The 23,461-nt window shown below is 40.3% G+C and overlaps 1 protein-coding gene across 8 annotated transcripts in view; it reads right to left on the bottom strand.

Moving 5' to 3' along the window:
* Nucleotides 1-23,461, bottom strand: part of kidins220a (kinase D-interacting substrate 220a) — a 142,442-nt gene that overhangs the window by 91,830 nt on the left and 27,151 nt on the right. For all 8 annotated transcript variants that reach the window (XM_034159418.1, XM_034159411.1, XM_034159416.1 and 5 more), the window contains 16 exons: nt 23,185-23,382; nt 22,975-23,073; nt 21,892-21,990; nt 21,615-21,713; nt 20,091-20,268; nt 19,836-20,000; nt 18,111-18,290; nt 15,019-15,184; nt 14,610-14,761; nt 12,909-13,009; nt 12,353-12,538; nt 11,317-11,457; nt 9,237-9,474; nt 8,988-9,079; nt 3,297-3,441; nt 2,497-2,659 (listed from right to left, as the gene is read on the bottom strand). In XM_034159418.1, the coding sequence (XP_034015309.1) occupies nt 2,497-2,659; nt 3,297-3,441; nt 8,988-9,079; nt 9,237-9,474; nt 11,317-11,457; nt 12,353-12,538; nt 12,909-13,009; nt 14,610-14,761; nt 15,019-15,184; nt 18,111-18,290; nt 19,836-20,000; nt 20,091-20,268; nt 21,615-21,713; nt 21,892-21,990; nt 22,975-23,073; nt 23,185-23,382 (2,402 nt within the window). The remainder of the gene's footprint in view (nt 1-2,496; nt 2,660-3,296; nt 3,442-8,987; nt 9,080-9,236; nt 9,475-11,316; nt 11,458-12,352; nt 12,539-12,908; nt 13,010-14,609; nt 14,762-15,018; nt 15,185-18,110; nt 18,291-19,835; nt 20,001-20,090; nt 20,269-21,614; nt 21,714-21,891; nt 21,991-22,974; nt 23,074-23,184; nt 23,383-23,461) is intronic.

Genomic DNA, 23,461 nt, shown 5'->3' with positions numbered 1-23,461 from the left:
TTATTTTTTTATATTGATAAAGTGCAGTTATTCCCAAACGTAAGAATGCTGGGGCCCCACTCTGAAACCTGAATATCATTTTGTGCACACGTGAAAATGTTTAAATTCGCTTGATACATGAGACTAAGATGACGTATTTTCATATATGTCAGATAAATGAAGAATAACTCATAATTTAAATCCCCCCGCTTTGTTTTATTAACTATGATTACATTTTTTTAAATAATCATATATATATATATACACACACACACACACATATATGTCATTTTGAACTTTATTACAAAATTAGTTACATTTTCTTGACCTCCCCTGGCCTACCTGCAGTACCTTCCCATGGGCCCATACTTTGGGAATCACTGATCTTGTGTATTAAAGTTAACTCATTTTCATGGAAGCATATAGGATGAAAGCATTTCATATTTCTGAGTTACTGTGTTAATAAACTGGAGGGGACGGACTTTCTCTTATCTATTCATTCAGTCAGTGGGTCCCTTGCATCCCCCAACTCAACAAAATCAGGATCCAAAAAACATGAATTTAAATGTTAGCATTGAAAATTTTGGGACACAATCCATGTTTATTATTTCCGTCTTATCAATGACAATTATAAAAAAAATCAACTTTCATCATTTCAATACATATACACAATGAAATGAATGTAAAGTCTTGACCTTTTGTATGTTAAAATCCAAAGTTTACCGATTAAGTTAGAAACGAATTAATACGGCATAAAATTTAGAATTTTACAAAAAGTAACAATTTACAATTTGGGGTATCCTCACTTAAGTAGTGTTTATATTCATTTAAGTAGTCAACACATGTATTGCAACCCATTACTTTCAACGCTAACATTCAACTTCATGTTTATTAGATACAGAACCTTGGAAAAACCCTGATTCTTCCCCACTTCTTTTCTGTATTTTTGCACCAAGAGGAAGGAAGACACATTTGGTTCTTGGTCTGCTGTTTTACTCCTAAAACTGCAAGTAACACACACATACACACAGTTATAGACACTAAACTAATTGTACATGAATTAAATGCATTTTTTTTCAGGATTATCTTATTTATTTAGCCTTTCTTTCAGGTGTCAATTCCTGTGTTTAAACCAGTTTGAAAGCTCACCTTCAGAGTAACCAGGTGTGGACCCTATAAAATGTCTCCACATGAATTTCAGTTCAGCATACTTTAACATGCTTCCTGCCAGAAGCATAAAAACATGTTTTTTTTTGTAAATCTGCTCCAGTACTAGTTAAGGCGCTGTGTTTAGCCTATTTGAGGCTTCCTGTCATCATAATTAAGGCCGCTTCTCCGATGGCAACTGCAGAACAGAGCAGCCATTTGGAAAGACACCCAGTGAAGAGGAAGATAAAGAAAGACAGGACCCTTGGTCAAATGCAAGATGATGATTATATTAGTTCTAATGAGCAGTGTCAGCACAATCACATGCTGTGGTGGAGCCACTTAAATCCAGTCTTTCAGTGCTGTACACAAAAGAATCCTACAGTTGACCACTTACTGACAGTATGTCCTTTTAGTCTTCTACGTTTTAACATCATTTGTACGTATTTACATTTCACTGCATCCACATTTGTTCAGGATGGACACGGTAGAGTTAAAATAAAAAGCTACGGTTATAAAATGAATATTACCTCTCGTTATTTAACCTGAGCAGGGAAATCTGTGAGAATCGAAATCCTGATGTTACAGTTTCTAGTCATCACACACCTTCAGCTACAGCCGAGCCTAATGAGACAGCGGCTTTTGGAATTGGGGGAGGGAGGCTGTCTGCTGAATGGAGCTGGCTAACAGTAAATGTCTGTGACATTCCCTGCCGCGGGAGCTGTAGGCGCTAGTGGATTGCGACAGAGCGCAACCTTTAAAGGCCAGCGACTGATGCACAGCAGCACCAAAACGCAGACGCTGCGTTGGTCTCCACCTCTCTTCTGTGGTGAAAGCACCAAATGGCATCTGTGGCTACACACATTAAACACACGTGTGTGTTTCTTCTTGTCTCTGAAAAACTACACGATGTAATGCAGCCATCATTTTCCTCCTGTATTATGATACATTTCTAAATCTGTCAGTCGTCAATTAGTGTTTTACTCACAGCCACAAGCAACAACTGTGCTCCGATGATAAATCCTCTACTGCCACCTACTGGTCTAAGTTACTTACAACACAGGAGAAAAGAATAAAATGAACATTATCTAACATGATTCTGCACAAACTGCTGCACTTACAGTCTGCACTGATCTTTGATCCTGATCACAGAGATCAGGTTCACAGAAACCCCTGTCAGGATTCCCTCAGACACACGTCAGCAGAGCAGAAACCTGCGTGAAGCCTCCTTTCAAACCTCTAACCTACAGTAGCTTCTATGAGGAAATTCAAGTTTTACCAGAATGTTAATGTGACCCCAGACTGCTTAGATCACGAAGGGAAAAAATGAGAGGAAAAGGAAAGGTAGAAAGGTTGATGCAAGTACTGTACCTCTCATAAATGGTCTTGAGACTAACTTGGTCAGACACTCCATCAGTCTCCTCCAAAAACAGGATGATCCAGGACGTCCTGTAAGGCCACTCCTCCGTCAGGTTGATCCACGAGGCCAACCGATCCCAGTTGAAGATGATCTGATTGGCCCGTAGCAGACGACCTGCCGACAGTGGTGCACAGGATCGGTCAACTGTTATCTCACCCTACCAAAATAAGATTTTCCTGACTGCATGTACAAAGTTGAAAGGGGCATTTATAGCAATTACATCATGCAAAGGTCAAAAAGATTTCATTTTACAAGATACTTGGTAATACTATGTGTGAGCATCAAGACGGCAATCTGACATTTGACCACAGTGAGCACCTCGGACGAGTACAAACACACAAACATTTCTCAAATTACACTATGATTATCAGCGCTAGAACACAGGAAAACATCTGACAACTTTATGCATAAGGAGCATATTTAAACTCTACAAACTAATTCCAGAGGCACCTATGGAGATGTGTTGATCCAACTTTCTGGCAGGTTGTTCTAGATTCCGTTTGAAACTGTCCTGATTGTGTCAATTACCATTGTATTCATTAATTTCGGTGCATTTTAATCTTATACGCTGCACATTTGTGTTTTGTGAATATTTACAAAAATACATGCTTGTACTTTTCATTAAAATGTTTGGTTAAAGGTCGTACACCCAATGCCACACTAGTCGAGCATTAAATCTCACATTTTTACTTTCAATTAACAGTCATTCAAGTGGATGCAGACCGTGCAATATCATAGGTTTACTCTGTACCTGTTATAGAAACAATGTTGAGCAGCCTCCTCATTGTTTGTGGGCTGATGTCACTGAACCAGTCTTCAGTCACCAGCAGCTTGGTCAAGTCGAACGATATCTGTCTAGTGATGGTCCTCTGCATCTGCCGACGCCGGTATGTGTCCTAAAGAGAGTGACACAAATGGAAAAGCAAACGAAGACTGAAATTTTGTTTTTACAGACTTAAGCTGATAAGGCATATATTATTAAGATTCACTGTTATGTGCTCATTCTGTCATAGCGAGTGGTGGGTACAATTCTGCTAATGCGCTAACCGCTAACTAGCAAAGCTAATGTTTTCATTAGCGGCTTAGCTTTTCAGCTAACTTCGAAAACCATCAACGGACAAATTAATTTTTTTTATTGCAAATTTGTTACAAATAAAAAAAAACTAAGAAACCACATGTACAAATGTATAAATCTGCAAACATTTCAAATGTCATTATGGGATGTTGTTGTGAGGGGAAAAAAAATAATTTTGGAATCTGGCTGTAACATAAAATGTGGAACTAGAAGCACTCGGAGAGCTCAAACCTCCACCAAGGCCATAGGGTCACTGACGTCACATGGAATACCATTTGGCAAAGAGACTTATTCCATGTCATTTCACGCATCTACCGTCATGTTTCAGATTCAGTGGTTAACCCTCTGGGGTCCGAGGGCATTTTTTGGACAGTTCACTTGCCTGGCATAAATGTTTTTTTATTGCTGTTAACAGCTCTGCCTGCATCCCACAATCAAGTTTTATGTCTCTTTTTTTTTCAGGACAACCTGTACTTTCAAAATATACGATATATATCATATATGCTATAGTTGTGTTTTATAAGTGTAATAAAGGTTTACAATCAGAAATAAGAAATGAAAAAGTAAAGCGGAAATAATTTTCCACACACATTTATTCAAAACACACAGCAAACTATAATAAACTAGTAACACATCGCTCCTAAAACAATCTTTGGTGTGTCACTTGAGGTGAATCTGCCCTACGATTGGATTTTGGAAAACTATGTGACGGTGAACCAATTCCGATTGGATACTCACATTGCTCACGTCATCACACAGCTTCTATGAGGAGTACAAAGATGGTGGACAGTGGCTCGAAAGTCCGTGGAGTTAACTTTTCAGCAAAAAAAGTAAATTTCTATCTCATATCATTAAAAAGTTATTTATAATTTAGTAAAGCTTGGTCTCAGCCACCGTATATGACAGCATCAGCCCCAGAGGGTTACACCCTTAGATCTTCAGCAAATTTATTTATAATGAGAAACTGCATGAACTACACGTTTTTTTTTTTGTTTTGTTTTTTTTTGCTAAATTATTGTTGTGTCGTAACTTAACCTGTCATAACTTTGCAACCTGTCTTCATGAAGTTAGATGCAAAAATGTTGAAATTGGCCCTATCCTGCAATGATAAAGAATCCTTAAAAAAAATTACTGGAGCCGGATCGTGTTCCGGATCATTACCAAAATTTAATAACTTCTAAGTTAGGCCAAGATACACACCTGGTAAAAATTTCATTGAAATTTGAGGATTTTTTTTTTTTTTTTTTTTGAGTAATCCTGCTAACACACCAACCAGCCAACCAACAAACGGACGCGACCGAAAACATAACCTCCTTGGCTGAGGTAAAAAGTGAAGCACTGTGAATACTTTCCAGTTATTTTCCAGGAGGTGACGGTCTAGAGGTTAAGCCTTGGGCTTGAGACCGGAGGATCCTCGATTCAAATCCCAGCCTGACTGGAAAAACACTAAGGCCCTTTGGGCAAGGTCTTTAATCCCCAAGTTGCTCCCGGTGTGTAGTGAGCACCTTGCATGGCAGCACCCTGACATCAGTTTGTGTGGGTTTATGTGAATGGGTGAATATGAAGTATAACTGGAAAGCGCTTTGAGCATCTGATGCAGATGGAAAAGCGAATATAAATGCAGTCCATTTATTATTTAATACTTTCCGGATGTACTGTAAATTGAGTTTGAAGTGAAAAAACAGCAGATTGAGATCTCCAAGATAAGCCATTTTGGGTACTGGTCCTCATTACACTCCGTTTCTCTGCCTCTATCCCACAAACTGTGTGGGTGTGTCAGAGCCCAGACTGGCTCAGTGGGCGTGTCAAATTGAGCAACCAGGGATCCAGATTTGGATTTAATGTGACATCAATCACAAAAGTCTAATCTGTGCCATTTCATGCATAAATACTGCATATAGCAGAACGGTTTCCACATGTACAGACATAGAAATGTGACACCTTGGGGATGTTTAACATGAAAATTTTCATGTTAAACATCAGCTCCCAAATCCCCGCTAAACAAAACATAAAATTCTTTGTGGCTGTAAAGACAAATCAAACGGCTACTGTCTGCAGCTGAACAGTCGTGACACACAGGCGAGCTATTGACACAGATCTACCAGAGAACATCTGTGATGATATCAGACAGCTGCCATGGTCATGAGCCAAGGCGAGGCTTTTGGTTGACTTTGAAGTTGTAATGCCAGTCTCATGACCTCCTTCTCAGAGAGATTAAACATATGGCCATGATTCAGAGTGGGTTGAAAAGGTCTGCCATACACATAGTACAGTGTTACTACATTGTGCGTGCCTGTGTGTGTGTGTATATATATATATATATATATATATATGTTTTTTCTTCTATTTAAATATGTGGCTTAAAAAACTGGGCGGGGTCATCTTATGTTTGATCCAATACACAGATACACAGATAGATTTTATTACAGACTCGGGGTCCAGATAAAAGAAACAAAACACCATACATAACAACAACAACAAAAAGACAAAAATAAAATTAAAACGATGGGGACACTAGACACCCCTGAATAAAAGACACTATACCAGTGTTTCCAAATCTGTGACGTATACCGTGTGGCACTGTAGAAAATATTAATCAGTTTAAAAACAAATCTGATATATATATATATATATATATATATATATATATATATATATATATATATATATATATATATATATGTGTGTGTATATATATATATGTATATATATATATATGTGTGTGTATATATATACACACACACACACACACACACACACACACACACACACACACACACACACACACACACACACACACACACACACACACACACACACACACACACACACACACACACACCCTTCAGCTGCTCTCATTATCTCTCAGGGTCACCACAGCAGATCCAGTGAGGATTTGCATTGATTTGGCACAAATTTTACACCAGATGCCCTTCCTGACATAACTCCACATTACATGAAGACATGGCAGGGGTGGGATTTGAGCCGGGAACCTTCCGCACTGAAACCAAGCACACTAATCAGTTGGCCACCCCTGCATAGTATATATACTTAAATCTGGGAATTGTTTCCAAAAAGATGTTGGCTATATTTCCAATGTCTTCCCAGAAAGTGTAATTCTCTAATTACATTAGAGAATGCATGACAGCTTTTGAACTCTTCCCCTTTTTTTTTTTCTTTTTTGGTGAAATAAAATAAATACATAGCAGCACATACACCCGTACCATTCAGAAGGGAGAACGCCAAAGGAACAGGAAGTGCCACTAATTCCTTTCCCCCCATCGTTTTAATCTGCACTTGTACAAAGAGGGCCCTCCTGCTGTAGCACCAACTGCCAAGAGTTAGCTCGTGACAGAGGGCAAATAGAAAGAGCGTGCCACCCTCTAATAAAAGGGCCGACACAAATTGAGGGTACTGGATAAATCGAATGTACAAACACGTCAAACAAACAAACAAGAGGGGGGAGTGATGTAAGGTCTCATGGGGGGGGGAGAGACATCAGCGACAGCAGCAGAGTCACTTAGTCTCCTGCCAGCAGACCTGGTGCCAGTGTTTTGTCACAGTGACCCACTGCGGCTATGGCTTGTCATTAGGCTGTGGCAAAGCAGAAGGAAGGATAAACAGCAATTACATCAATTACAGCAGGAATCCTGGCCACACACGGAGCAACTTTCTCTTTTTTTTTGTTCCTTGTCCTCCTTCTGTGCCCTGAACTTCTCTTCAGGACAACAGCGGGTGACAGAGTTCAGCGTTTGCTGGCTGGATCGAGGAGCATCCTGTACTGTTTTGTTGTTCCTCTGGTGAGCTCAATACATTGAAATTTGGTTTGATTAATATCAAGAATGTCAAGAACTCACCCTCATTCCAGGCCTACAACATTTGTGGATAAATGTGGCAAAGGAAGGAAGCAAATTAATCTTACATACTAGAGATCTGTAAACAATACAGCTGTCTATATTTAATCTTCCACAGTGTCCAATCTCGACATAACTGAGCTCCGTCTTCCTATTACATTGCCAACATTATGTTATTACGTTTGGGAAGGGGATTATTTTTGTACTTGGTTGTTGGCGTGCACGCACGTGTACACACACACACACACACACACACACACACAACCGATTAGAAAAACATTGCCTGCGTGGCAGCACGTGGGGTAATAAATGCCATCATCTTCTAATGCATTAAATTAAAAGGGCGTGCGATGAGGATAAACTGAATAGTTGTTGGTTAACTGATGTGCCAGATCACTCCAAAAAGTAACTGTTTTTCTTATGTAAAATACCACAGACTTGTCTGCCATCTGCAAAACACTGCCACCCACTGGACAAATTTAGGCCTGTTGCAGGAAATAATCTTACCATCACATGCATGATGGAAAATGGACATTAGAAGCAGGTGTGGATGAAGTTAGACGTAACTTAAAATCTGCTTATACTTGGTTTTATACGTTTCCAAGCCAACATCCGATGATCACCAAGGCCATTTGTTCACAAAATATAGCAAAAATGTTTGGTGTGTATCTGGAAGAAATACAGTTACAGCTATACAATTATTTAAAGTCTGTTCCTAAAACGATGTTTTCCTGAGCAGTTATGCATCACACTGCCCACAATAACTGGCATATAATGGGTTGCAATGGATTTAGGAAAGAGACAGTCACATAAGTAGCCATATTTGTTTGTGTTGTCGGAGTTTCTCATATTATGTTTGAATACAGTGAGTAAGTTCCTTCGGCATCTCCTTTTTCACGCGAGGTCATCACATCCAATCAGAGATGGATCTACATGTTGATTTGGCACAAGTTTTATGCCGGATGCCCTTGTTTACGCAACACCACATTACGGATACGAAGAACGCTAATGGCTTGGCATACAGCAGTCGTGTCCACTGGCATATAGTATCATCTGCAAAACCAGGTGTAGATCGAAAGGGAAAGAACACAAATGCCACTTTATTTCCATTTCATTATAACATAACGTGAATTGAAAATGAAGGCTCAAATATCAGTGTGATGTAAACTGTGAGACAGGATGTGATTATAGAACACATTTTCGCAAAAACAGTGAAGACTTCGGAACTGTCTAAGAACAGATACTACTAAAATTTGGGCACATCCAGATTAAGGGATTAAAGTCAGGCAATTTAATTACGGTATTTTTTTTGGTTTTGTTTTGATTGCAAGACTAAGTTTATCTTTCAACTCAAGTTAATGTGTTCCTCTTTTCCTCTCAACTTTTACTTGTATTATTTGAGAAGTTCGACAGTGTCAGAACCTAAGGCTTTAAGATGTGGGCCTTCAAACCTGGTGGGATAATGTGTATAATACTTGGTCAGACAAACAAACTTGACTTGAAGATCAGTTACCCTGCGATTGAGGGCATTCTTGCTGCCAAACTTGGTTTGATCTTGCGCCAAACTGTTCTGAGACATCTTCTTGTCCATGTCATCATGCCATCCTTAAAAACCAAGGAAAGAACAAAAGACAGAAAATTTATAATGACCGTCTTTTACATAAATCTAATGGAAAACACCCCCAAAAACTACACTGTGGCACTTTAATCTCTCAACTCAAAGGTCTTAAAACTGCATTATGTATCAGGTTTTTCTAGTTACCCTCGGCAGGTAAGCCGTCTCCTTGGCTGGTGGCGGCCATGCAGAGCTTCTTAGCTGTACTGAGGCCTCGGCTATTGAGAAAAACTGGCAAATGAACGATGTTCCTCATGTAGTCGTGTCCGTTGATGTTGGAGTCTCTCAGCACACTGTTGAGGTTTTGGTTGATAGCTTTGATAATAATGTGGGGGTCACTGGCAAAGATGGAAATAAACGGTCCTTTGGAGAACAGCACCCGCACCTGGCAGATACAAGGAAATGCGAGCTGAAGTGTTACAGACTTTTATCACCACAATTTATTGTGATTATATGTTCGTCACTGTGATATCAATAGTACTGATTTTGGTGATAATGATAATTCTTATTTTTATTATACTCTTGTTTACAGGGTCATAAATAAGTTGAGCTGCAACATTTTTTATTGACTATTAACACGACTACACAACTATTTTGACTGATTGGTTGGAGTATTTTTTAATCCAAATTTTCAGATTTCAGCTTCTAAAATGTGAATATTTTATAGTTTTTTTTTTGTTTGTTTTATTACTCTAATCTGGCAGTAAACTGATTATCTGTGGGCTCTGGAAAACACCAACATTTTTCATCAATTTTGGACATTTTATGGACCTAAGAACTAATCAATGTGCAAGTAAAGTGTTGGAGCATGCACTGGTGTCGTGTTTCATGGAACCGCCTTGAGTCTTGAATGGGAACCAACCAGGCAGACAACCAGACCCCCCACCTCTCAAAAGTAAAGATCTGCTGTAGCCAGTTGAAGCGTCGGTTTCTGCTGGATCTTCTCCAGCCATGAGGTCTTCAAAACTCAGGCATTTACGTATGTGCTGGATCAAGTATAGAGAAACACACCACATGGCCAGAATGTCATAGCTGATGCTGCCTCACACTGCAAGTTATCCTCTTCATGCGAGTCTCCCTCCATGACAACTTGTTTGACACAAAGTTACTCCAGTAGTACCCAATGATCCATCAAAGGCACCTGGCACCAAAGATATCCAGTCTTTACTTCAGGCCATTAGTTAGTCTACAAGTCTCCCAACTCTACAGTAAGGCAGGAAGCAGCAGGACCCTGAAGACTTGGGCCTTCATTCTCTTACAAAGACGTCAACATCGCCAATCACCTCTGTCCAGGAACTTCATGACTCCATCAACTCTTTCCAGGCATCTCTTAACCTCAAAGGCCAAGGGCCCAGAGACACAAGCATCACTGCTAAGTGAATGTCGCTATAGGTTCTGCACTTTTACCGCATATTAATCATAATCAATTCATGCGCTACTTTTCTCCTTGAATCTAATTATGAAAATAATCGCTATTTGCAGCTCTCTACAAAATATTTTGTTTCAGTCATGCAGAAAAGGTGCTACTGTCTGAGATTCTTAAGTTGAAATATTTACCACAATAATTTGAAAAAAAAAAAAGTCAAAACGGTTTAACTCAACTGGTTCTGCAAGAGGTGACTAAATTACACGTTAATTGGAATTTCCACTCTGCCAATAAAATGTAAATGTGTTCCAGGGCACTGATGTATGTGATGTAGATGTATGTTTTTAACCACTGGGAAAATGCACAATGATAACCTCAATCATCTTCACAGAAGCCACTATGACATGACGGCTTCATTACTCATGCATGCTCACGCAGAAATCTCAACAAGGTGATTTATCGAATCAAAAACTAGCATTTCGGAGTGATTAAATCTCACAGAAGGATTGTTTCAGAGGAAATGGGAGGTGCTTGCAGAGATTAAAAGATTACATTAGTACACGGGAAGCTGTCATCTTCTCTGAAATTACTTCACCCAATAATAACATTTGACTAAAGAAAATTCAATGAGAGCAGCTGGGAGGATGAATCTTAATGAGCTGAGGCAGCTGGGAACACCAGGGTGGCTGCGCTGCCCCGGAGACTTACAAGTTGTGTGCAGAGGTGAAAGCACTTAAGTGTGCACTGCATGGTTTTTTCCCCCCTCCAATCTATTTTCTCAGTTGCATTTTAACCTGAGTGACAGATGTAGAATCATTATGTTATCAGAGAAGTGCACAAACACAACAAGCAAATGCACACCGTGTCCAGCATCTGCAGCACTTTGTCCTGTTCGCACGAGTCCAGCCCGTCAATGATGACGACCATGCGCGTCTGATTCTGGGTGAAGCCGTCGATGGTCTTGGCCATCTTGGACATCAGCTCCACCTCATGCTTCAGAACCTGTTCAAGACAAGATTAAAAATAAGGAGCTCAATCCCGTTTGCACAGTAAGTCGTGCCCAATTAAAACATGCTAACTGTCCAAATTTAAGCAAATTTTGGATGAGGTCTGGCAGTTTCATGGTACGGCACCTTGAGACTTACACGCATTTATCCCCTGCATGGCCACGCAATTCGTCGTGCCAATGCGACCCGCTGGATGCTGCGCTTTGTGCCACTGGATGCTGCGTTATATAAAATAATTATTTTGTAGCGGATTAATCATTTAATCTCAGAACTTGGCTGATGAGACCACCTCTAATCGCTCCTGGAATCACAAAGGAATTTTCTACAGCTGCAGCTGTTCTTGTGCGCGTCATGACATGGAGAACGCATTTGTAATCATCTCAAAGGTAATTATGTGGAATTTTTATATTGTAATGGCTTGGTAAAACAGTTACATTTTCATTCCTTCTAATGAGTATCTGTAAAATTATGTTTATTATAGATTTAACATCTCATCATAATTGTTCAGATGAGCTGCGCTGTGACGCGCTGCGCTGACGCAATGACTTGCACTGACACAGCGTTTTTGAATAGATTGCACAACGTTTATATGTAGTTCACAAAATTAATGCATGCCAGAGATTTTGAACATTTCAAAATTTTCCTTACGCACTTGCACCCAGCCGCGCACAGTTTACAATGAGTTTACTCTCTGGCAGATTGCATGCCAGTGTTGGGATCAAATTCGGGCAAGTTTCATGGTACCTTTACTCTAAAGAGTATGGACATATGACAAAATGAAATAAACAACCATATAATTTTTGTTGGTTTACACACTGCTCCACAGCTATAATGCTATGAACCCAAAGCCTTAGCTCGATTTGGTACAATGCTAAATGTATTAACTGTACCTTCATAAAACCTTCACTTTTTAAGTTGTGCAGGTTGTTGGCGGCACTGTGCAGCCGCTTCCTCTGTGAGTTGAGCACAGAATCAGCCACCTGCCACCAGGTCCTACAGTTGAGCAGTAAAGCCAGACCCACCACACAGGCCATAGCTATTAGCACCGCGTTCACTGTCAGGTTCTCAGGGTCCACCTGGTGCATCAAAACAGTCAAAGCTGATTCTGATTAGGTACATAGATGTGGCTACAGACAGCATCCTGAGCTTGGACGTAACATCTATCATATCCAAACACAGTATCAGAGGGATAAATCAGTTCGATCTCAGTTAACACAAAATCATTAACAAAAAATACATTAAAAGGAAAGAACCGCAAATATGTGATTTCAAATAAAAATCATCTTTTGCATGCAGATCACAAAATATTCACAGATTAAGAATTCTGAATATTACCTTTCATCGTGACATACAGTTTTTATTAAAGACAAATAAGTGATTTGAAGCAAATGTGCTGGAGCCTAGTTTAAATAAGCATTAAAGCTTTTCCATATGGTTCTGACCAACCTTAAAGATAGCCAGCAGGGCCACACCGGTCATCAGGCAGCCCAGTGTCAAAGCAAACAGCACGAAGGAGGGAACACAGCATGTCTTCTTCCACTTCTTAACTGTGTATGAGAAAAGAAAGTTAAGTATTTTCACAAAAGATGGACGATATGAATGCAAAGGCAAAGGAGAAACACACACAAAAACAATAATGGTACAAAACCTGAAGAAATCCTTTATCTTCTATTAAAATTAAACAGGTATTCCTACTATTTTGACATACGTATCTGAGGATGGGATGTTATTATTGAGAGTCAAATGCAAACATATCAACAAAAGCCACATGTACAAGAGAAAATGTTCCCTTGTTGAACTTTTGAATTGAAGTGAACACTGTAAACAGTGATACAGGTAAACATTTATCACAGAAGCTTAGATATCAGGGTCCGGTTTTATAAAGGAGTCTAATCTTTTAGTCTATTAAACTTACTTAGTCGACGACAGTTAGTCGCCCAACATTATCCGTCTAATCATGTTCGATATCGACGGCTAAAGCTGTAGACTAGCTGTCTTACGTTAGTTGATGATTTTCACGGGTACAGCAGCCTCGCTGGCACTGTTGCCAAGAAACTCCTCCAGTGTGCGAGAGTTTCATTTACTTCCGGGCTGGTTGTTGACATGAACTAACCTGTCTTTGTTTCATTAACTGGCTTTATTAACATTTACAACCACCAGAGGTGGCACAAAGTCACTGTCAAGTCATTCTCAAGTCATCAATCTGCAAGTCCCAAGTCAAGTCTCAAGTCAGCTTGCAAACAATTGGTGGTCATTATGACTTGAGACTTGCTGATTCATGACTTGAGAGCGACTTGATGGTGACTTCGTCCCACCTCTGACGGACACATACAAACTGCAGAATGCTGTGCTTAGCACTTAGCCTAGCAGTTCTTCTTCTACACTCCTGTCAAGCCTTGTTGTGCACATAACAGTGCACAGTATAACAGCAACACCTGATGGCTAATGTGAGAACTGTCACAAACATCATGATAGTCATCTGCTACAACCATGGCCAAAAGCAGAGGAAGCTCTCCTTTTGGAGGAATTCGAGCGACGTAGGGGTGCTCCTGAGTGTTCCATCCAGCCGCTATTTGTGAGGTAAGACATTGAAGTTTTGTCGACTAAAATAAGATTAGCCTCCTCTGTATCAGGCTAAAAACTTTAGTCAGGTAATGCGAAACTTTAGCCAACTAAGCGCTTCGTGCAATGGCTAACATCAAAAAAAGTTAGTCAACTAAGTGAGTTTATTCAACTAAACAAGATTAGCCTGCTTTATGAAACCGGGCCTCGGTCTCTATCTTTATCTCTCTCTTATGCTTCTCACTGCATTATTTTCAAAATTAAAGCATTTTTGTTTTCAAAAACAAAACTCGATTTGGTCTCTCAAAAATATGTCTTGAAAAGGGAAGGGGGAGGGGGATCGGGGCAATCTCATATTGGGGCCAATATGCTACTTTGGACACTGTACTTTCAATATAATCCTTCTAAAGTACAGTATGTGGTTTGGATTGTTCATAAGAGGAAACACTCTCCCTGTCAACTTAGACATAATGCAATTATTGAGCAGTGATACCATTTTGATTCATTTGACATTAAAGCACCATTGCACACCAGCATACCCACTTCTACTGTACACTGTATAAAGCCGAGAAACAATAAAGATACCTTGAATCTCATCCTTCTTGAAAACCCTAAAAAGCCTGGTAGCCATAAAGCCAAACTCCCTCTCACAGGCATCTGAGAGTGTAGCGATCATTTCTGCCATGGAGGTCTCACCTCCAACGCTGGACAGGCGATTATAATCCGTAAACAAAAACCTGCGTGACATGTGACAAACACTGGACACTCAATCTGTTGTCGAAAGCATGGCAATCTGGAGTGACGTGTGCAATGAAGCTAACAATGCAACATTTAATGCCAATAATTCTTCTTCCAACCTTGACAAATTAAGAGCACCACGATGAGGCCTACATTATCAATAACTACTCATTTTTGATTTGCACATAAACAATAGATATTGTAAGTGCAAAACCTGTGTGACTGAATATATATGACACCTTTGTGTGTCTGTCACCTGACAGGGAGAGCGCGGGTGGTCTGCTCCGGTAGTTCAGGGGGATTGACAAACATCAGTTTGAGCAGCAGCTCCAGGTAGCCAATCTGACGGGCCAGATGCGTGCTGACAACCCACGTCCAGGACCAGCTCTCCCTCTCACGCCGGCTTCCAAAATACACCAACACTGGAACCATGAAAACAGGTGGTTCATTGACAATGATGCTTAAAACCTCCAAAAACAATTACATAATGTACACTCAACAAAAATATAAACGCAACACTTTTGGTTTTGCTCCCATTTTGTATGAGATGAACTCAAAGATCTAAAACTTTTTCCACATACACAATATCACCATTTCCCTCAAATATTGTTCACAAACCAGTCTAAATCTGTGATAGTGAGCACTTCTCCTTTGCTGAGATAATCCATCCCACCTCACAGGTGTGCCATATCAAGATGCTGATTAGACACCATGATTAGTGCACAGGTGTGCCTTAGACTGCCCACAATAAAAGGCCACTCTGAAAGGTGCAGTTTTGTTTTATTGGGGGGGTACCAGTCAGTATCTGGTGTGACCACCATTTGCCTCAATGCAGTGCAACACATCTCCTTCACACAGAGTTGATCAGGTTGTCAATTGTGGCCTGTGGAATGTTGGTCCACTCCTCTTCAATGGCTGTGCGAAGTTGCTGGATATTGGCAGGAACTGGTACACGCTGTCGTATACGCCGGTCCAGAGCATCCCAAACATGCTCAATGGGTGACATGTCCGGTGAGTATGCCGGCCATGCAAGAACTGGGACATTTTCAGCTTCCAAGAATTGTGTACAGATCCTTGCAACATGGGGCCGTGCATTATCCTGCTGCAACATGAGGTGATGTTCTTGGATGTATGGCACAACAATGGGCCTCAGGATCTCGTCACGGTATCTCTGTGCATTCAAAATGCCATCAATAAAATGCACCTGTGTTCTTCGTCCATAACAGACGCCTGCCCATACCATAACCCCACCGCCACCATGGGCCACTCGATCCACAACATTGACATCAGAAAACTGCTCACCCACACGACGCCACACACGCTGTCTGCCATCTGCCCTGGACAGTGTGAACCGGGATTCATCCGTGAAGAGAACACCTCTCCAACGTGCCAAACGCCAGTGAATGTGAGCATTTGCCCACTCAAGTCGGTTACGATGACGAACTGGAGTCAGGTCGAGACCCCGATGAGGACGACGAGCATGCAGATGAGCTTCCCTGAGACGGTTTCTGACAGTTTGTGCAGAAATTCTTTGGTTATGCAAACCGATTGTTTCAGCAGCTGTCCGAGTGGCTGGTCTCAGACGATCTTGGAGGTGAACATGCTGGATGTGGAGGTCCTGGGCTGGTGTGGTTACACGTGGTCTGCAGTTGTGAGGCTGGTTGGATGTACTGCCAAATTCTCTGAAACTCCTTTGGAGACGGCTTATGGTAGAGAAATGAACATTCAAAACACGAGCAACAGCTCTGGTTGACATTCCTGCTGTCAGCATGCCAATTGCACGCTCCCTCAAATCTTGCGACATCTGTGGCATTGTGCTGTGTGATAAAACTGCACCTTTCAGAGTGGCCTTTTATTGTGGGCAGTCTAAGGCACACCTGTGCACTAATCATGGTGTCTAATCAGCATCTTGATATGGCACACCTGTGAGGTGGGATGGATTATCTCAGCAAAGGAGAAGTGCTCACTATCACAGATTTAGACTGGTTTGTGAACAATATTTGAGGGAAATGGTGATATTGTGTATGTGGAAAACGTTTTAGATCTTTGAGTTCATCTCATACAAAATGGGAGCAAAACCAAAAGTGTTGTGTTTATATTTTTGTTGAGTGTAATTGTTGGGCATTTTAGAACAGCTATGGCGACAGAATTAACTTCTGCCACTTAATCTTGTAATTGTGTTCGCTTCATAAAGTCACTATCAAATGGATCAAGTCGTCATTCTGCATTGTATCAAAGCATCTTCTAGCCCACAATTCAGCTTTAAAACCATCATGTAAAAAAAAAAAATTACTATGTTAGGTCCCATAAAAAAAAAAAAGAAGTTTATCATCTGCGCCCGAATGCTGAAATCAGCCTGCATCAATTTTTAGTTTTTTTTTGGCTGAATGTCATTGACAGCAGTACTACAGCTGGTGCAAGAATGGGCACGGGCGTTAGAGGTGGGGAGTATGCTTTGGCCAAAGATGCCCAAAGTTTACCGAGCCAGGCTGCTAGATTTTTTTTTTTTTCATAGAATATTTGCAGCATATTACAAGGGGAAGTTTCATTTCCCAACTTTAAAATTTTACTGTATTGTTTGTTCTATTTTTCTTAGAAATATATATAAAAATTTAAAAATCCGTCCGCCCTCATCACTTTTTCTGATGTCAAGGATGATAAACTAATTTTTTTTTTTTTTTATGGGTTCTTAGTGTGAAAGGATAATTTCGGTGCCATTGCTTTACCACAGTTCATCCAACATGAGTTCATAATCCAAGCCAGATTTCTACAACATGCTGTATGCTTTCTTTTATAAGCACACTGTTATTGAAAACTATATTTTTAAGGTGCCCAGTCTCATAATCGAACAATATCAGAGAGATTTTTCTTCTTTTTTTTAAGATTCTAAATTAAATTAGTGCCAGAAAATGTAATGAGATGTTCCCTGGCTCAACAACTGTCTCACCACGAAGGTTTGTTGAAATGCTCCTCTGCTTTTTGATTTAACGTGTGCAAGTGGTGATGGTAAAAATATGTTCAATTGAAAAACACGTGGAAAATCTTTTTGATTTTGACTTGTCCAAGTCAAAATCCTTAGGGCTTTTCTGGCTGGAAAAGTTTGTGAAAACTCACTGTGTGCTTATTGGACAACAAGGTGCAAGAGTAAAACAACGAAGATTGTCTGAGACTGAGTGAGTGCAGAAGCTGAGCCTTTAAGAGGCTCGACTACAGCTTTGATGACAAGCTCCCGATGACACTGCATCCCAATGGTGTGTCCAAGGAGACCTCCCAATGAAGCAGGTCATATCAAACTCAAATTTCTTCAGATTAATTCACTAAATATTTCTGGTTTGTCCGTCGTCTTACCAAAGAAGATATAGAGCACAGCGAGGAGGCTGAGCGAGACGGCGATTGCAAGCTTGGGGTTAACAGTAAAGCCGAGGACCGCGGCGAGTGAGCCGCAGAGCAGCAGGGTGAGGAAAACCACCAGCCAGGAAAACTGGAACAATGGCTCAATCTGCTGGCCTGCAAAAGTCTTCATCTCATCTGAAGGAGAAAGAAATTAATTTTATGCATGAGAGAAGATAAACACTGACATAAGAAGTTTAAAGGGTGGTTGGGTGGTTCAGCTTTTGTCAGGAGGGTAACAATAATCAGTGTGACATGGAAATAGTTAAACTGTGATTGTTTTGAGTGAACCAGCGGAATTTTAGGTTTGTTTAAGCCTCAGTAATCATTAGTTAAACACAGCCTTTTAATGTCTTTGATACATGAACTTTTTTAAATCCAGATTTTAACTCTGAAGGGATTAAAAAAAAAAAAAAAAAAGCTAAAAATCAAAAATAGTCCATGTAAAATTCTGCTGAAATTAGATCATTATTAAAGGGGTCATATAGTGCAAAACCAGTAATGCGATGATATAACACAGTCACCATCCAAAAGGTGGAAGATACAAGCTTTTTAAAACATTTCTTTACATTTAGTGAGGTAAAGAAGTGCACATTTACTTCTGTAGGAATCCTCTCCATGCTACCAGACACTTGTAATGGCATTTGCTGCCAGTGTTCAGTGTCAACAAATGTCAAGTGGTTTTACTGTGAGCGTTTTTAGCTTGAAGCATGCAGTTACATTAATTACCTGGTTAGCCTGCGATGATGTTTCCATTCTATATTAACAATTCTAAAGCTTAATTAATCTTAATTGCATACATAATTTTTTGTTTTTTGTTGGGGGGGGGGGGGGGGGGTATGAGCCACTCAAATGCAGCAAGCAAAATGTCACTCTCATTAAAACCTATTACGGAAAATTTTGTTGTACAACATAAACTGTGTGACCTATGAACTTTGTATAAATGGCACGTTATAAACACACTGTGGATGATCTATTTTTGCACTACAAAGTGCATATATAGCATACATTTTATCATTAATTTTTTCTATGATTTTGGAATGCAATAGAAATCATCGACCACAGAGGGGGTAGAAGAGAGGGTGTTAGTAATGATAATAAGAGCTAAAATCAGAGCAACAGGGAGGTATTTTGTTACATATGTCACAGATGTCTCAAACGAGCTGAGTCAAGGCTAAATGATGCTTAGAGGAGTTGAATATCTGTCAGCACACTCAGAATTTTGTGACTTTGGAGATGTTGACTATTAAGCAAAAAACAAATGAAAATGCAAAACATTGATTTAAAAAAAATTGCACAATTTGATCCAAAACATTTTCATTTTAAAATCTGCTCCTTGAACACTGGATGAAAAACAGCATGAACCAAACATGTTGACAACATTTTACACATATACGTAAGAGATTCTGGTTGTATGTAATTAATGAACATCAATGTAAACAGTGTGTTTCAGCACAGTGGTGAACAGAGCCATGTTTATCCATCACGCATGGAACAACCTCATGAAGTCAAAGCCAGGAAATTTTAAGTGACTAAATTAATTAAAAGTTTGTGGCGTGCTATAAGATCTATATTTCATGAATCTAAATTACCACTTTTTTTTGACAGCAAACACACATACACCATAATACCTGAGCTCGGACTAATGAAATGTCCAACGGTGCTACACTGTGGATTACTTACCCTCCAGCTTCTTAAGAAGGAAAGACTTTCCACTGCCCCACTGGGCGTAGAGGCCGACACATATAGGTGGCTGCATTGTGGGCTCGCTCAAGATATCTGCGAGAGCACTGCTGTACAGGTCATAACCCAACATGTCCCCATCTGACTCAGTAGGAGATAAGTGCTCTGAGAATCACAGGAGAAAAATAGAAGCAGATGAAGTAAATATTTTATGGCACCATTTTCTTTCTGGATGTCGTGGGGGGCGGATCTTACTGGCCCCAAATATCTGCGTGAGGATGCTTTTCTGGTGCGTGCAGTCAATGTTGTATGGTGTTTCTCCAGCTTTGTTGGGGCGATACAGCAGTCGGCCATCTTTAGGGTTTCTCAGCAGCAGCTCGGCCAACTTTCGGCTCCGCCCTCGGATAGCAATGTGAAGGGCGGTGTCTCCTTTCTGTGGTAAAGTAAACACTTGGAACATTAGTCCTGAAAAACAACATCAGTCTTTTCAAAATGTATTTAAAGAGACACGGGTTAACTGTTCACTATGGTCTTGTAAATTATTGATGAAAGTGAGGTAAGAAAAGAAAACCAGAACTGTTTTGTGGAGTGTATGTGAGCATCAAAGCAAATCCACCTCCTCTTCCACAGGGAGTGATCTGGAGGAAATTCAGAAATTCTACATGCTCTTAGAAGCAATCTGGTGCATTCTAGCAGTCAGTTCCTCGTCTGGTTTGTAATCGACAGAAAGTTAGACATTATATCAAAAGTGATAAATATGGTACGATATGTGGTGTTATTAGATTTATGGGCACTGTATTTGCATTTCTAAATGTCACTGAATATACTGAAGTGAAAGATGCCACAACCTCATACGAAGGTAAAAGTGCAATCATCAGAAACACAATCCAATAATATCTTTCAGCTTCTCCCTCTTCATTCTGGGTCACCACAGCGGATTCAACATGGACCAACATGTTGGTTTTTACAGCAGGTGCCCTTCCTGACACAATTCCAAATTACATGGGGAATGGGCAAAGTGGCTTTGAACTAGGACCCTTCTGTTTTGGAAGCAGATGCACTGACCACTGGGTCATTCAAAAACTATGTTACACTAAAATGATCTATTCCACATTTAGATATCAGGACAATTTACTTAACATTTTCAATGCAGGACTTTTAATTTGTTGCTTTGTCAGTCTGCTGATACACACTCCTGTCCAGTTGGTGGCAGTAATGCATCAACAGCTTTGATAACCAACATTAAAGTTTAGTAGACAGCACTAAAAAAGACTAACCTCTGCAGTAACGTCATGTTTGTTGTCACACATTGATAATGATTTTTTTGAAAAAAGCATTTAGACAAGTGGAATACTGAAGAGGGTATTATAAAGTTTGTTAACATTGCCTCAAGCAATATACTTGTAACAGCTTGATGCTGAATTCAACAGCTACTTCATAATAAAGTGCACTCAGGCACTTAGCCAACACAACACAATGACTGAGTTTTTAAACATGCCCAAAATTCCACAGTGGAACACAATGTCCTGGCATCGTGTTGTGGAAACTTTTATTCCACAGACACTATCATGAACAATACAGTATTCCCAATCAGATTGATTGAACATCATGTATTTTCCAGGAAATTACATCTGTTTGGCTGGGAATATCCGGAATACTTTCCTCACCATAAATACAAATCGTCAGGTAAATTAGAACTGTCCAAAGCCATGAAACTATTGTTATGATGAAGACTTTGATGTTAAGATACATTATATGTGCATATGCTTTAAGAGTTACCTTATCCACAGCGGACACCTTTGCTCCTTTATCCAACAGCAGCTCCACGATCTCCATGTTTCGCACTTTGGTGGCTTTGATCAGTGGCGTCTCTCCATCCTAAAACAAAAGCGCAACATTTAACGCAGTAACTTACATTCTAGGAGCTTATACAGTTTGGTGCATAAGTATTTGGGCAGTGACCTTTTTTTATTTTGCTTAAATACCACATTGGAGAAGTCTAAAAGAAAATGTATTTTATTAATTTATTGTTGTGATTTTTTTTTTGGTGACATACCTTGTTGCAGCTTTCAGTGTCAGGGTTACACTGCAGGATGTCTCTCACCATAGTCGCATTGCCCTTTTCTACTGCCCAGTAGATGGCAGTCTTTCCATCCTGGCATGGACACAGACAGACAAAGTGAAGGCCCCCTGACACTTGCATGACTTTGATGCACACACGTCGTCGTGACGATGGCACGCACTGTGTTGCCAGCTGGACGCCGTGCTTTGTTCCACTGGCTGCCACAAGCTGTGCGCTGGAAGCTGCTTATATCAAATAATTGTTTTGTAAAAAACGGCTCTAATCACTTCCAGAATCACAGAGGACCGCTCCAGCCGCGAGCTATTTTCATGCGCTTGCGCGCTGAATGAGCTGGAGAAAGCATTTGGAGCCGTCTAAAAAGGTAATTATTTGTCATGTTGACATTGTCATGGCTTGGGAAAAAAGCTGCATGTTCGTTCCGTCTTGTGTGCAGCTGTAAAAGTATGTTTATGATAGATTTAACATCTCATTATAATCGTTCAGACGAGCTGAGCTGTGATGCGGTGCACTGACGCAACCACTCACACTATTCACTTCTTTACTCGACTTAATGAGCTGCACATAGTGTTGGTGAGTAGATCGTGCAACGCTGCACGACATTTCTGCGTGAAAGATTTTTTGAACATTTCAATATTCTCTTTGCGCAATTGCACATGCCGATGACCCTCTCGTGTTCAGTCTACACAGATTAAAGACGGGTGTACTCTCCTGCATGACACAGGGGATGCAAGTGCGTGCATCAAAGTAACTGCCCTTAAAAAATAAAACCTGTTAGAAATATTCAACTGGTGGTTAACCACATGACAAAAATACTTCAGCTTTGCAAAGTATCTGCCTAATATTCTTGCAAGCCATTCAAATTATGCCTTTATAAGAAGATTTGTCCAATTAAAAATTGTGGAATAAAGGTCATTTTCTTAAAGGCGGAAAAACACAATAAAGCCATATAAACAGGACGATGCGTCAGTGTGATAGTTAACGGTGAACACAAGGAGGCCCCCTGCTTTCCTTTAAACATCAAAAATACAGCAAAGATAACAGAAGTTCAGCTCCTACCATGCCCCTGACATCAATATCAGCATATTTGTTGAGCAGAGCTCTGACTATCTCCACATGGCCTCCTCTCACAGCCCCGATCAGCATTGTCTCCCCGCTCTGAAAGCAACACAGGAAAGAGACAGCGGCCTTAACAAAGACGTGCAACTTGCTGTATCCATGAGGTTAGTCTCAGACGGCAGGCCGTATGACAAGGGGAGGTGGTCATACCCTGTCTGGGACGTTGACATAGGTGCCAGCATCCAGCAAGTCCTCTACGATCTCAGTGTGTCCCTCCTTGGCAGCAATAGCCAGGGCTGTGTTTCCATCCTTGTCGGTCATATTGACATTTGGGTTCCTTTTCAGCAGTTCCTTGACAACCTCTGTGAATCCCCCTTTCACCGCAACAATCAGTGCTGTCATGGAGTTCTTATTTATAAAAATAAAAATAAAAATGACAGAAAGATTCTGTATAAACTGGTGCATTTGAGTCATTTCAATAACTCAA

This window comes from Thalassophryne amazonica, chromosome 19, assembly GCF_902500255.1.
Source record: "Thalassophryne amazonica chromosome 19, fThaAma1.1, whole genome shotgun sequence".
Lineage (NCBI taxonomy): Eukaryota > Metazoa > Chordata > Actinopteri > Batrachoidiformes > Batrachoididae > Thalassophryne > Thalassophryne amazonica.
The sequence above is the reverse complement of the archived record's forward strand: the minus strand, read 5'-3'. Positions and strand labels throughout refer to the sequence as shown.